Source organism: Nerophis ophidion, linkage group LG25 (genome assembly GCF_033978795.1).
Source record: "Nerophis ophidion isolate RoL-2023_Sa linkage group LG25, RoL_Noph_v1.0, whole genome shotgun sequence".
In the NCBI taxonomy this organism is placed as follows: Eukaryota; Metazoa; Chordata; class Actinopteri; order Syngnathiformes; family Syngnathidae; genus Nerophis; species Nerophis ophidion.
The window spans coordinates 19473995-19489888 of record NC_084635.1 but is presented as its reverse complement, the minus strand read 5'-3'; the positions used below and the strand labels follow the sequence as shown (position 1 = coordinate 19489888).

Below are 15894 nucleotides of genomic sequence, written 5' to 3'. Positions count from 1 at the left end.
TACATGTGCTTTGTGGACTTGGAGAAGGCATTCGACCGTGTCCCTCGGGAAGTCCTGTGGGGAGTGCTCAGAGAGTATGGGGTATCGGACTGTCTTATTGTGGCAGTCCGCTCCCTGTATGATCAGTGTCAGAGCTTGGTCCGCATTGCTGGCAGTAAGTCGGACACGTTTCCAGTGAGGGTTGGACTCCGCCAAGGCTGTCCTTTGTCACCAATTCTGTTCATAACTTTTATGGACAGAATTTCTAGGCGCAGCCAAGGCGTTGAGGGGTTCCGGTTTGGTGGCCACGGGATTAGGTCTCTGCTTTTTGCAGATGATGTAGTCCTGATGGCTTCATCTGGCCGGGATCTTCAGCTCTCACTGGATCGGTTCGCAGCCGAGTGTGAAGCGACCGGAATGAGAATCAGCACCTCCAAGTCCGAGTCCATGGTTCTCGCCCGGAAAAGGGTGGAGTGCCATCTCCGGGTTGGGGAGGAGACCCTGCCCCAAGTGGAGGAGTTCAAGTACCTAGGAGTCTTGTTCACGAGTGGGGGAAGAGTGGATCGTGAGATCGACAGGCGGATCGGTGCGGCGTCTTCAGTAATGCGGACGTTGTATCGATCCGTTGTGGTGAAGAAGGAGCTGAGCCGGAAGGCAAAGCTCTCAATTTACCGGTCGATCTACGTTCCCATCCTCACCTATGGTCATGAGCTTTGGGTCATGACCGAAAGGATAAGATCACGGGTACAAGCGGCCGAAATGAGTTTCCTCCGCCGGGTGGTGGGGCTCTCCCTTAGAGATAGGGTGAGAAGCTCTGCCATCCGGGAGGAACTCAACGTAAAGCCGCTGCTCCTCCACATCGAGGAGCCAGATGAAGTGGTTCGGGCATTTGGTCAGGATGCCACCCGAACGCCTCCCTAGGGATGTGTTTAGGGCACGTCCAGCTGGTAGGAGGCCACGGGGAAGAACCAGGACACGTTGGGAAGACTATGTCTCCCGGCTGGCCTGGGAACGCCTCGGGATCCCCCGGGAAGAGCTAGACGAAGTGGCTGGAGATGGGGAAGTCTGGGCTTCCCTGCTTAGGCTGCTGCCCCCGCGACCCGACCTCGGATAAGCGGAAGATGATGGATGGATGATGGATGATGGATGGATGGATGGATTAATTATTTCTTCTTTCGCACCTTCTTTCTCTCATATTACCACTCGCACGGCTCCGCCTGAGGGATCGAAGGTCCGTATTATCATCGCTTACGTGCAGCTAACGTTACCCATGCTGCTACATCTCTGCTTCGCTAGGGCGTATGATGTTGTATGTGACTTATGTAAGAAGGTGCGCTTGCTCTCTGTGAGAAGGAGACACAGGAAAGAGCGAGTAGAGCCTGCAGTGTAATGCCAGCAGCTAAAAGCAACTGCGTGAGAATGTATACTCGAATATCACGATATAGTCCTTTTCTATATCGCACAGAGACAAACCTGCGATATATCGTGTATATCGATAAATCGCCCAGCCCTAATTCCTTATATTTCAGATTTAGAATTATGGAGATCAGTGAAAGAAGCATCGACATGAATGTAGATTAACTTTATGAATCTGACGTCTTTATTAATAAAACATAAATTCCCCATATATTAGCTTTAAAATATTGGAGATCAGTAAAAAAGTGTCTTCATTAATGTAGAATAAAAGGAGCTGTTTGGAACTTCCTCTCAGTATTATTTTTCAAATCAAAATATATAACAAAAACACCTGTGGCTAGCTTACTTATGTTAACATTAGTTTAACAGAACACAGATGTTAAACTGTTTATATTTTTTACAATTGCAAATTTCATGTGATACATTTTTTTACCGGCCCGCATAAAAATGTTTACGGCTGTCACTGTCATGGTCTTGTCAACTTGTATGCATGCACACATACAAACGCAGTCCAACTGAAGCAATGAACAATTTGCATTCATGTTGTTTTTATGATAAAACATACATTGAATGACAGATAACGCTAGTTATCAATTCCCTTGGCCTCAGTCTGCACCCCCTCTCCAAGGCCCAGGCTAAGACCGATTTTTTTATTTCATTTTAATCTTCTATTCCCCCCCCCCCCCCCCCCTTGTTTACCTGTATTTCATCTTTTTTTGTAAGGGGCGCTGGAAGCCGGCAGACCCATCAGCGATCCTGTTCTGTCTCCCTGTAATGTTTGTCTGATCTTGAATGGGATTGTGCTGAAAATTGTAATTTTCCTGAAGGAACTCTCCTGACGGAATGAATAAAGTACTATCTAATCTAATCTAATCTAATGTGCTACATATGTACAGAATTACGTCATTACGTCCAAGAAGCCGTAAGAGGGCGGGATATACTATGTTAAATACATTAAAAAGTTGGCGCCCTCTAGGCATCTGTGTAAATGCTGCAGACATCCCCTTTAACTTTGCACATATCTGATGTCATGTTCTTTTGTGGCACAAACTACTGTATTTTCTGGACTATAAGCCGCTACTTTTTTCCCACGTGAACTAATTATTGTTACGAAATGGAAGCTAATGCAATATTGTAGGTGTCAACAATTATACAATTATAAGAGCAACACATGGATAAGGGGTAAGATCAAACTCTGCTTCTTCCTACTACCTTCAAGAAAATTGAACAAACGTAACCCTAAGATGATATAAATAAGTTATACTTGTGTAAGTATGACATTTATATATATATATATATATATATATATATATATATATATATATATATATATATATATGTACAGTGTAATTGTATACAAGTATACAAAGTTTACAAGTATAGCGCTTTTCTCCCTTCAAACTACTCATACAAGGTACTAATACATAGATAATATTCAAATAAAACTGATATCTTACTGGAAACCCACTGCGAGACTGCAATTTTAAATAGAAAAGTTTTTGGATTACTTGTATTAAATTATTTACATGTAGTTAAGCAACTACAACAGTAGGTAGGATTAAAGATGGGTCAATCAACGTTGTCCATGTATTATATTATTTTGTATACAGTGAAGAAAATAAGTATTTGAACACCCTTGTATTTTGCCAGTTCTCCCACTTAGAAATCATGGAGGGGTCTGAAATTTTCACGGTAGGTGCATGTCCACTGCATGAGAGATAACCTAAAAAGAAAAATCCAGAAATCACAATCTATGATTTTTTTAACAATTTATTCGTGTGTTACAGCTGAAAATAAGTATTTGAACACCAGCATTAATATTTGGTAGAGTAGCCTTTGTTTGCAATTACAGAGGTCAAATGTTTCCTGTAGTTCTTCACCAGGTTTGCACAGACTGCAGGAGGGATTTTGGCCCACTACCCCACACAGATCTTCTCTAGATCAGTCCGGTTTCTGGGCTGTCGCTGAGTAACACAGGCTTTCAGCTCCATCCAAAGATTTTCAATTGGATTTAGGTCTGGAGACTGGTTATGCCACTCCAGAACCTTGATATGGTTCTTACAAAGCCACTTCTTGGTTTTGCTGGCTGTGTGCTTTGGGTCATTGTCATGTTGGAAGATCCAGCCACGACTCGTTTTCAATGATCTGTCTGAGGGAAGGAGGTTTTTGGCCAAAATCTCATAATACATGGCTGCAGTCATCCTCTCCTTAATATAGTACAGTTGTCCTGTCCCATGAGCAGAAAAACACCCCCAAAGCATGATGCTACCAAACCCATGATTCACAGTAGGGATGGTGTTCTTGGGAAGGTACGCATCTTTCTTCTTCCTCAAACACGCATGGTGGAATTATGACCAAAAAGGTAAATTTTGGTCTCATCTGTCCACAAAACTTTCCCCCATGACTCCTCTGGATCCTCCAAATGGTCATTGGCAAACTTAAGACGGGCCTTAACATGTGCTGGTTTAAGCAAGGGAACCTTCCGTGCCATGCATGATTTCAAACCATGACGTCTTATTGTATTACCAACAGTGACCACGGAAACAGTGGTCCCAGCTCTTTTCAGGTCATTGACAAAGTCTTGCCGTGTAGTCCTGGTATGATTCCTCACCTTTCTTAGCATCATTGAGACCCCAGGAGGTGATATCTTGCATGGGGCTCCACTCCGATTGAGATTGACTGTCATGTTTAGTTTCTTCCATTTTCTAATGATTGCTCCAACAGTGAACCTTTTTTCACCAAGCTGCTTGGCAATTTCTCCATGGCCCTTTCCATGCTTGTGGAGTTGTACAATTTTGTCTCTGGTGTCCTTGGTCAGCTCTTTGCTCTTAGCCATACTGAATGTTTGGGTCTTATTGATTGTATGGGGTGGACAGGTGTCTTTATGCAGCTCACGACCTCACACAGGTGCATCTGATTCAGGATAATACAGTGGAGTGGAGGAGGACTTTTAAAGGCGGACTAACAGGTCTTTGAGGGCCAGAATTCTAGCTGATGGACAGGTGTTCAAATACTTATTTCCAGCTGTATCACATGAATAAATTGCTAAAAAATCATTGATTGTGATTTTTACTTTTTAGGTTCTCTCTCATACAGTAGACACGCACGTACCGTGAACATTTCAGACCCCTCCATGATTTCTAAGTGGGAGAACTTGCAAAATAGCAGGGTGTTCAAATACTTCTTATTTTCTTGACTGTATGTTATTATAAGTATTATTATTGTATGCCAAATAACAATGTGATATATGTAAGAGATTATATACATTTGCCCATCCCTATTACACAGGTTTGAAAATTGTATCAAATATTGAATCGAATTAAGTCCTGGCAGCGTTAGTTTAGTGTGCCTACAGCATATGGACAAGAAACAACTGAGCTCAGGTACCCAGCCCAGCCTTTCCCAAACACACTTATCTTTAGTACCTCCACAAGGAAGTTATACAGTATCTTTTGTTTGTCCATCCGTCTGTACGCAGTGTTTAAGCAGGTAAACAATGTAAGAATGAATTAACTACACGCTGGCCTGAAATGTTTTAAATGAAAACGACGCCCTGATGACTCATCAGCCAGGGTTCCTGGTTCGATCCCTACCTACTGCCAACCTCGTCACGTCTGTTGTGTCCTTGCTCGTGAGGCGTCGTGGTTAGGACTTTGCATGGCAGCTCTCGCCATCAGTGTGTGAATGTGGAAATAGTGTCAAAGCGCTTTGAGTACCTTGAAGGTAGAAAAGCGCGATACAAGTTAACCCATCCATCCATCCATCCATCTTCTTCCGCTTATCCGAGGTCGGGTCGCGGGGGCAGCAGCCTAAGCAGGGAAGCCCAGACTTCTCTCTCCCCAGCCACTTCATCTAGCTCTTCCCGGGGGATCCTGAGGCGTTCCCAGGCCAGCCGGGAGACAGTCTTCCCAACGTGTCCTGGGTCTTCCCCCATGGCCTCCTACCGGTTAGACGTGCCGTAAACACCTCCGTAGGGAGGCGTTCGGGTGGCATCCTGACCAGATGCCCGAACCACCTCATCTGGCTCCTCTCGATGTGGAGGAGCAGCGGCTTTACTTTGAGTTCCTCCCAGATGGCAGAGCTTCTCACCCAAGTACAACCCATTTACCATTTTCCAGTACTTATAAAGTAAATATGTACTAATAAATAAAAAATTATACTATACTGCCTTTTAAAAACTACTGTTACTTTTTTTCACGACCGAATGCTGCCGTGCGGCGGTGACGAACAGAGCCAAGGCGCATGTGAGAGTCTCAAAATGCACACACAAAGCGCATACAAGCAGAAACAGAGTGGAGATTGAGGAAGAATAGCAAAAAAGACAATTCTACTGGTTATTAAAGAGGGTGCAATCTGTAAATGAAGAAATGGAGTAATGTTGCCCTAAGAAAAACAGCACGGGTCCATCGTCTGGCGTGGTTTGGCTTCAAGCGGGAAGATGTCGAACAGACAACTTTAGATTTGTCAAGTGTGGGCACTAAGCGTTTGCTACCAAAATTAGTATTACTGCTACTTTTGTAGCATCATTTGAAAAGTCACTCTGCTGAATAACTGTTTAGATAAGATACAGTTTTGGTCAATTGACTTAGTTGTGATTTCCTTCTCTGCAGTGAAAGTTTAAAATGACCATATATTAATGCAGTATGAACATTAAAACATTCTTGTTCATACTGCATTAATATATGGTCATTTTAAACTTTCATGCAGAGAAGGAAATCACAACTAAGTCAATTGACCAAAACTGTATTTATTAAACAGTTATTAGCAGGTGACTTTTCAAATGATGCTACAAAGTAGCAGTAATACTAATTTTGGTAGCAACGCTTGTGCCCCACACTTGACAAATTAAAGTTGTCTGTTCGACATCTTCCCGCTTGAAGCCAAACCACCGCCAGACGATGGACCCCGTGCTGTTTTTCTTGGGAATTACTCTTCCTTCATTTACCAGATTCGCACCATCTTTCTCTCGTATTACCACCCGCAACATTCCGCTAGCATCACAGCTAACGTTAGCCACGCTGCTATTTCTCTGCTCCGTGAGTGCGTAAACGTATGTGACGTATGTAAGTTTGTGCGCTTGCTGTCTGTGAGGAGAGATAAGAAGGAGTGGGAAGACCTTGTAATGTAATGCCCGCAGCTAAAAACAACTGCGTGAGAACATATACTCGAATATTACGAGTCATTTTCTATATCGCACAGAGACAAACCCGCGATATATCGTGTATTTCGCCCAGCTCTACTTTCTATTCTAATGCAACCTAATTCTGGATTATGGCAGGCTATATTTAGTATGTACAAATATATATTTTGTATGGGCCCAGGAATCATTTTGGTGATTTAACCCCCAATTCCAATGTCTATTGTACATTTTAGTCGTAATGGTTTGTACAGTCTTTTGAGACATTTGTGATTTAGGGCTATATAAATAAACATTGATTGATTGATTGATTGAAATGTATTTAAGTTAACTTTAAGTTATTTTGAAGCGGAACTGCACTTTTTTGTTAACAATTATTATGAAAGGCATGACGACGGATGGATATTTTTAATGCAGTCTAAATATTAAATAAACTTAGACAAAAGTCAACTTACATTTCGCCCTTAATATCCAATACATACCCATTTAAAAACCGCAATCAATACTTTATTTACACTTTGTGACTAGAATATTACCCAAGTATTAGTTATATTGTTATTAGGGTCGGATGGCTATTTTCATCAATACTGAAATCAATATTATTAATTACAATTATTTACTGGTAATTTAAACATATTTTTCCACTATTTTAAACAAACTGTATATACCGTAAACTTGGCTTTCATATAAAAACGCACCTATAAAACTAACAAAGTATTGATAAAATAAAATGTACAAAAGACATTGGAATTGGGGGTTAAATCACCAAAATGATTCCTGGGCCCAGCCACCGCTGCTGCTCACTACTCCCCTCACCTCCCAGGGAGTGATAAAGAGTGATGGGTCAAATGCAGAGGATAATTTCACCACACCTACCGTGTGTCTGACAATCATTGGTACTTTAACTTTAACTTTAATCCGCATGCGTCCTGACTACTCCTTTTTGACTCTCGGTCTTTTCCGTGGCGAAACGTGATGCATTGGAGCGAACGCGTGCTGACTTTTGCCACTAATCGAGAGGAGAAGCTTCACGTCCGTGTTTACATTACAGTTGAGTCCAATAATACCATTACATGTAGAATGTTACTCAAACCTATTTGGTCAAATCGAATAAAAGCTCAACGGTGACAAATTTCATTGTTGTGATGTGTCTTTAAATTAATGTGTCGCGTATGGTTAAAATGATAAAAATAAGTAAATATTAAATGTTATTATTTACTTTAACACTGATCATTTTTTTGACGTGTGATTAATCCACATGCGTCCTCACTACTAAATATTGACCCTTGGTCCGTTCCGTGGCGAAACATAATGCATTAGAGCGAACACTTGCTGGCTAATCAAGAGGAGGAGCTTCACGTCCGTGTTTACATTACAGTGGAGTCCATTATTAACATAACATGTAGATCAGGGCTCTCAAACTCACTTTACCTGGAGGCCACTGGATGCAGAGAAAATATTTATTTAAAAAAAAGTTGCATACTCCTCAGCATGTAGAGTTGTGTAACGGCGTTTTAAATTGTATTCCTTGTGCACCGCAACTCTTTCTGTGCAAATAAGACACGCCGGGGTGCCCCTGTGCTCAACATGGAAATATTACATCTCCCGCTTTTCCTGGAATTGTCTTTCCTCATCACTAACCTTTCTCTTCACTGCAGGCTTTGAAAAAGACATGTTTGGGGTTGTGGAATATATTTGTATTTAGCCGACGAACGGAGATAATGTTATTTCCGCAATGTGCGTCGTTCCGCTTTTCCTCCCTACAGCAACACGGCGGTCGGCGGATAATAGCCGGGAAAGTACCGGGATAGCGAGAGGAAAAAAGTGACGGCTCCCGGAGTGTTATCCGGCGTCATCGTGTGAGGGAATGCAAATTAAACAATAAAAAAAAATAACGGTTTGATATGGTCTAGGTTATCAGGGACTGTTATTACTGACGGACAGGTGTCGTGGTGTGACTGCAGCCAGGCACCTAAGAAAACCCTCGTCTCCATGACAACGTCTCTGTCGCTTTCACTCATTTGCCGCTTTTCCACTAACACAGGGGTAGGCTCTGATTGATTGATTGAAGCTTTTATTAGTAGATTGCACAGTACAGTACACATTCCGTACAATTGACCACTAAATGGTAACACCTGAATACGTTTTTCAACTTGTTTAAGTCAGGGTCCACGTAGGGCTGGGCGATATATCGATAAACTCGATATATCACGGGTTTGTCTCTGTGCGATATAGAAAATGACTACAAACAGAGCCAGGCGGTCAGATGATTAGCTGCACACTTGTTTAAATTTGTTTTATAAAACTTTATTTATAAATTTCAACATTTACAAACAGTTGAAAATAATAATCAAAGTAAGTACAAAAACAGTACCAAACAGTATAAAAACCGTACAAAAACAGCGCCAGTGGGTTGTAAATTCAAAGTACCTAAAATAGAATGCAAAAATAATATATATATATATATATATATATATATATATATATTATATATATATATATATAAAATAAAGTTTAAAGCCATAGGTTCACTCAATCTCAGCAAACAACTTAAATTGGGAACATAGCATCATTGTTTTCACAGCTTTTTGGCTGTTAGAGGTAGTTAATGTAGAGTTCTAAATCTATTATAAAAAGGGACAAAAAATCAGGTCGGGTATTGAGAAACTTACATTTATGAATATAAAACTTAGCGAATAGTATAATGAGGTTGCAAATGTAAAATTCTTTTTTTTTTTTTTTCAATACAGTGTAAAACCAAATATATATTATTTAATATTTTATTGTTTTAGTTGCTTAAAGGCCTACTGAAACCCACTACTACCGACTACGCAGTCTGATAGTTTATATATCAATGATGAAATCTTAAAATTGCAACACATGCCAATACGGCCGGTTTAGTTTACTAAATTACAATTTTAAGTTTTCCGCGGAGTTTGTTGGAAACGTTGCGGAATGATGACGCGTATGATGACGTGTGTTTGTGACGTCTCGGGTTGGAGGGGACATATTAGCTCAGCACCACTCCAGCTAAAAGTTGTCTCTTTTCATCACATAATTACACAGTAATTTGGACATCTGTGTTGCTTAATATTTTGCAATTTGCTCAATTAATAATGGAGACTATAAAGAACAATGCTGTTGGTGGAAAGCGGTGTATTGCAGCTGTCTTTAGCACCGAGACACAGCCGGTGTTTCTTTGTTTGTTGGGAAGCTTTAACACGGAGTGGTCAAGCGAACATGTTTCTCTGCGTCAACCAGCATGTTTTTGGATGGGAAAATTGTGATATTAAGTCGTCTCTTACTGGAGACATCCGTGGATTATGTGTCCTCCTGCAGTAGCTGTCAAAAAAGGCAGCTGTGAGCTTGGCTCCTCGGCTTCTCTCTGAGACACTGGCGTGTTCATCGCAGCCATCTGACTTTGAGGTATGTCATTACAATCTCACTAAAACACTATTAAAACAATAAGCAGATAAGGGATCTTCCAGAATTATCCTAGGAAATGTGTCTAATTACATCTGAAACGCCCGCCCGGAGCCGTCACTTTTTCTAGTCCTTCACTATCAATATCCTCATCCACGAATCTTTCATCCTCGCTCAAATTAATGGGGAAATTGTCGCTTTCTCGGTCCGAATTGCTCTTACTGCTGGTGGCTCACATTAAAAAACAATGTGAGGATGTGAGGAGCCCTCACACCGGTGACGTCACGCACACATACTTCCGGTAAAGGCAAGGCTTTTTTATTAGCAACCAAAAGTTGCAAACTTTATCGTCGATGTTCTCTAATAAATCCTTTCAGCAAAAATATGGCAATATTGCAAAATGATCAAGTATGACACATAGAATGGACCAGCTATCCCAATTTAAATAAGAAAATCTCTTTTCAGTTGGCCTTTAAGAGATATTCCTGGCTCTGAATTTGTTCATTGCTATTTTTATGTTTATGTGCATTACTTGTTGCCGTCATCATTAAACGAACAGGTTACTCATCAGTTACTCAGTACTTGAGTAGTTTTTTCACAACATAATTTTCACTTTTACTCAAGTATTTGGGTGACTACTCCTTACTTTTACTTGAGTAATACGTCTCTAAAGGCCTACTGAAACCCACTACTACCGACCACGCAGACTGATAGTTTATATATCAATGATGAAATATTAACATTGCAAAATATGCCAATACGGCCGGTTTAGTTTACTAAATTGCAATTTTAAATTTCCCGCGACGTGTCCTGTTGAAAACGTCGCAGAATGTTGACGTGTACTCGTGACGTCACGAACTGTTAGGAAATATGAGGGCTGCGCGCGCACACACACAGCAAAAAGTCGTCTGCTTTAACTGCATAATTACACAGTATTTTGGACTTCTGTGTTGCTGAACCTTTTGCAATTTGTTCAATTAATAATGGAGAAGTCAAAGTAGAAAGATGGAGTTGGGAAGCTTTAGCCTTTAGCCACACAAACAAACGTTGATTCCTTGTTTAAAATTCCCGGAGGTGAAACTTTACTATGGATCAGAGCGGTCAAGCGAACATGGATCCTGACCACTTGTAAACCAGCAGTTTTCGGCGCGAAAATTGTGGTAAAAAGTCACTACTTATTGGAGATCAGTAAGTCAACACACCCGTGGATACACCCTTTCGACTATCAGGTAATATTAAACTCACTAAAACACTAGCAACACAATAGAAAGATAAGGGATTTCCCAGAATTATCCTAGTAAATGTGTCTAAAAACATCTGAATCCGTCCCAATGCAATCGTGGTTTTTTTTTTTTTCTAGTCCGTCGCTATCAATATCCTCAAACACAAATCTTTCATCCTCACTCAAATTAATGGGGAAATTGTCGTTTTCTCGGTCCGAATAGCTGTTTTTGTTGGAGGCTCCCACTATAAACAATGAGAGGATGTGAGGAGCCATCAACGGGTGACGTCATCGTCTGCGACTTCCGGTAAAGGCAGGGCTTTTCTGTTAGTGACCAAAAGTTGCAAACTTTATCATCTATGTTCTCTACTAAATCCTTTCAGCAAAAATATGCCAATATCGCAAAATGATCAAGTATGACACATAGAATGGACCTGCTATCCCCGTTTAAATAAGAAAATCTCATTTCAGTAGGCCTCTAAAGCAGTGGTTCTCAACCTTTTTTCAGTGATGTACCCCCTGTGAACATTTTTTTAATTCAAGTACCCCCTAATGAGAGCAAAGCATTTTTGATTGAAAAAAAGAGATGAAGTAAAATACAGCACTATGTCATCAGTTTCTGATTTATTAAATTGTATAACAGTGCAAAATATTGCTCATTTATAGTGGTCTTTCTTGAACTAGTTGGAAAAAAATAATTAACTAAAAACCTGCTGAAAAATAAACAAGTGATTCAATTATAAATAAAGATTTCTACACATAGAAGTAATCATCAACTTAAAGTGCCCTCTTTGGGGATTATAATATACGTCTGGATTCATGAACTTTATTCTAAACGTTTCTTCAAAAAAAAAGAAATCTTTAACATCAATATTTATGGAACATGTCCACAAAAAATCTAGCTGTCAACACTGAATATTGCATTGTTGCATTTCGTTTCACAGTTTATGAACTTTTTTCTAATGAGGGTTGGACTCCGCCAAGGCTGTCCTTTGTCACCGTCTCTGTTCATAACTTTTATGGACAGAATTTCTAGGCGCAGTCAAGGGGTTGAGGTGTTCCGGTTTGGTGGCCGCGGGATTAGGTCTCTGCTTTTTGCAGATGATGTGGTCCTGATGGCTTCATCTGGCCGGGATCTTTAGCTCTCACTGGATCGGTTTGCAGCCGAGTGTGAAGCAACCGGAATCAGAATCAGCACCTCCAAGTCCGAGTCCATGGTTCTCGCCCGGAAAAGGGTGGAGTGCCATCTCCGGGTTGGGGAGGAGACCCTGCCCCAAGTGGAGGAGTTCAAGTACCTAGGAGTCTTGTTCACGAGTGGGGGAAGAGTGGATCGTGAGATCGACAGGCGGATCGGTGCAGCGTCTTCAGTAATGCGGACATTGTATCGATCTGTTGTGGTGAAAAAGGAGCTAAGCCGGAAGGCAAAGCTCTCAATTTACCGGTCGATCTACGTTCCCATCCTCACCTATGGTCATGAGCTTTGGGTAATGACCGAAAGGATAAGATCACGGGTACAAGCGGCCGAAATGAGTTTCCTCCACCGAGTGGCAGGGCTCTCCCTTAGAGATAGGGTGAAAAGCTCTGCCATCCGGGAGGAACTCAAAGTAAAGCCGCTGCTCCTCCACATCGATAGGAGCCAGATGAGGTGGCCCGGGCATCTGGTCAGGATGCCACCCGAACGCCTCCCTAGGGAGGTGTTTAGGGCACGTCCAACCGATAGGAGGCCACGGGGAAGACCCAGTACACGTTGAGAAGACTATGTCTTTCGGCTGGCCTGGGAACGCCTCGGGAACCCCCGGGAAAAGCTAGACGAAGTGGCTGGGGAGAGGGAAGTCTGGGCTTCCCTGCTTAGGCTGCTGCCCCCGCGACCCGACCTCGGATAAGCGGAAGATGATGGATGGATGTTTTATGAACTTAGATTCATATTTTGTTGAAGTTTTATTCCATAAATATATTCATAAAGGATTTTTGAATTGTTGCTATTTTTAGAATACTTTTGTATAAATCTCACGTACCCCTTGGCATACCTTTAAGTACCCCCAGGAGTAAACGTACCCCCATTTGAGAACCACTGCTCTAAAGTAACAGTACCCTTACTTGAGTAAAATTTCTGGCTACTCTACCCACCTCTGGGAAGTCCAGAGTAACTTTCAACACATGTCAATAAACAAAAAGTGCTAAATCAAAGAAGTGTTGTTCAAAGAGTACCTTTTCGTCGGTGCACTTTTTGAAGAGCGCGTCCCGGGCCTGCAGCCTGCCCTTCAGGGCGAGGTACTCTCCATCCTTCTGCTCCAGCTGCTTCCTGTGCACGTCCACCTGCACCATCAGCTCCGAGTTGCGCTTCTCCAGCCGACTCCTCGCCGCGTCCGTGCGCTTCACCCGCGACTGCACTTCCAGCAGCTCGTCCAGCGAGCGGCCGTGCTTGCTGGACACGGTCCAGTAGTTGAACGCCAGGATGGCGACGACCGCCATGAGGAACACCAGGACGAAGGACGGGAGGCGGCCTCCGCGTCGGTTCGCGCCGAAGCCGATCATCTCCGAAACAGGGACTCGTTAATAAAAGTGTCACTCCGGCTTGGTCACCTTGTGGTTTAGAGAGAGGATTTCCACGGCGTCAGACGCATGCGTGTGCATGTCGTGAATATGCGGCAACCGCGCATCAAACGTCATAAATGTGATGATCAATCGTCGCCAAGTGGTCTCGCCTCTCCCTCGGTCTTCACACCCGGTCGTCGACCTCCTGCCCCGCGGTCCGCCCAATAAACGCCGGCCCAAGTCGGACGTGGCCCCTCAACCAGCTGGCAGCGCGTGCACGAGACGTGGAAGTTAGCAGCGCGGCAAGCGGGGACGCGCACGACGCCGAGCTAACCCCCGCTAGCTGGCTAGCATCGGCTCACGGCGACTTCCTTTCCGCACTCATACGTGTGTCCGCCACGCATTTGGCATAAAGGTTCAGCGTCGCCATTGTTTTAACGTCTTTTAAAAAATGGCAAAGTTAACGTTCGCTGACGTTTAACATTCGACGAGAGAACCCCGCTCCCACCCTCATCATTAGCTTGCAACAAAAAGAGACTGCTATGACGCCGCTTCTTCATGCGAAAAGGGAGTTTTTTTCACCTCGAGCTAATAAAAAATAAAATGAACGTCAGGCGAACATCCGAAAAACGTGCTTTGTTTCAGAATCACACTGCCCTCTTCTGTAGGGTCTGGTTTCTAGCAGGGGGGTGGGGGAGGCTAGGCGGGTTGACTCAATTATCGACTGTGTCGATACCAAGAGTGATATCAGTATTTGTGCTCTGCTTTTATTAGGGAGAAGTTAGTGCGTCTGCCTCGCAATACGAAGGTCCTGGGTTCAATCCCAGGCTCGGGATCTTCCTTTGTGGAGTTTGCATATTCTCCCCGTGAATGCGTGGGTTCCCTCCGGGTACTCCGGCTTCCTCCCACCTCCAAAAACATGCACCTTGGGATACGTAGGTTGATTGGCAACACTAAATCGGCCCTAGTGTGTGAATGTAAGTGTGAGTGTTGTTTGTCTGTCTGTCTGTGTTGGCCCTGCGATGGGGTGGCGACTTGTCCAGGGTGTAAGCCGCCTTCCGCCCGATTGTAGTTGAGATGGGCGCCAGCGCCCCCCGCGACCCCGAAGGGGGAATAAGCGGTAGGAAATGGATGGATGGATTTTATTAGGGATCGCAATGTCCCTATTGGTACAATGGGACAGAGGACCCTATTGCATGGGTCACCAACGCGGTGTCCGCGGGCACCAGGTAGCCCGTAAGGACCAGATGAGTCGCCCGCTGGCCTGTTCTAAAAATAGTCAAGTCAAGTCAGCTTTATTTGTCAATTTCTTTACATGTAAAGACATACAAAGGAATCAAAATTTTGTTTCGCACTCTCCCTGAATGGAAAATGAATGGAAAAGCTAAATGTAAAATGATACGAATAAAGGCAACAATAAGACTACTTTTTGCTTTTGTTTTGTTTAAAAAAAAAAAAAAAGTATGTTATATCCAGGCAGCACGGTGGAAGAGGGGTTAGTGCATGGGTGTCAAACTCTGGCCCGCGGGCCAAATTTGCATCACCGCTTCATTTCATTTGGCCCTTGAGGCAATATCAAATTAACTTTAGAGCTGGCCCGCCGGTAACACCACATTCACCGCTAATACTCATACTTGCCAACCCTCCCGATTTTCCCAGGAGACTTCCGAAGTTTAGTGCCCTTCCCGAAAATCTCCCTGGGCAACTATTTTCACGATTTCCACCCGGACAACAATATTGGGAGCGTGCCTTAAAGGCACTGCCTTTAGCGTCCTCTACAACATGTCGTCACGTCCTCTTTTCCTTCATATAAACAGCGTGCTGGCCAAGTCACATAATATATGCGGCTCTCACAAACACATACTTGGTCAACAGCCATACAGGTCACACTGAGGGTGGCCATATAAAAAACTTTAACATTGTTGCAAATATGCGCCACACTGTGAACCCACACCAAACAAGAATGACAAAACACATTTCGGGAGAACACCCGCACCGTAACACAACATAAACACAACAGAACAAATACCCAGGATCCCTTGCAGCACTAACTCTTCCGGAACGCTACTACCAAAACCCCGCCCACCTCATTTTTATTTTATTTTTGAATTTATTAGCCTGTGGAAAAAGTTAATGTTGATATTTACCTCAGAAGGCTGCAAATAGAAAAGAGGCATTCATT

At 43.0% G+C, this 15894-nt stretch overlaps 1 protein-coding gene across 3 annotated transcripts in view; it reads right to left on the bottom strand.

The window, feature by feature from the left end:
• Positions 1-14411, bottom strand: part of golm2 (golgi membrane protein 2) — a 33082-nt gene extending 18671 nt beyond the window's left edge. For 2 of the 3 annotated variants that reach the window (XM_061887691.1, XM_061887693.1), the window contains exon 1: positions 13386-14410. In XM_061887691.1, the coding sequence (XP_061743675.1) occupies positions 13386-13712 (327 nt within the window). In that variant the 5' untranslated portion in view covers positions 13713-14410. Of the gene's footprint in view, positions 1-13385 lie in introns of all 3 variants that reach the window. The other variant, XM_061887692.1, reaches the window with a different exon arrangement.
• Positions 14412-15894: the final 1483 nt, after the last annotated feature.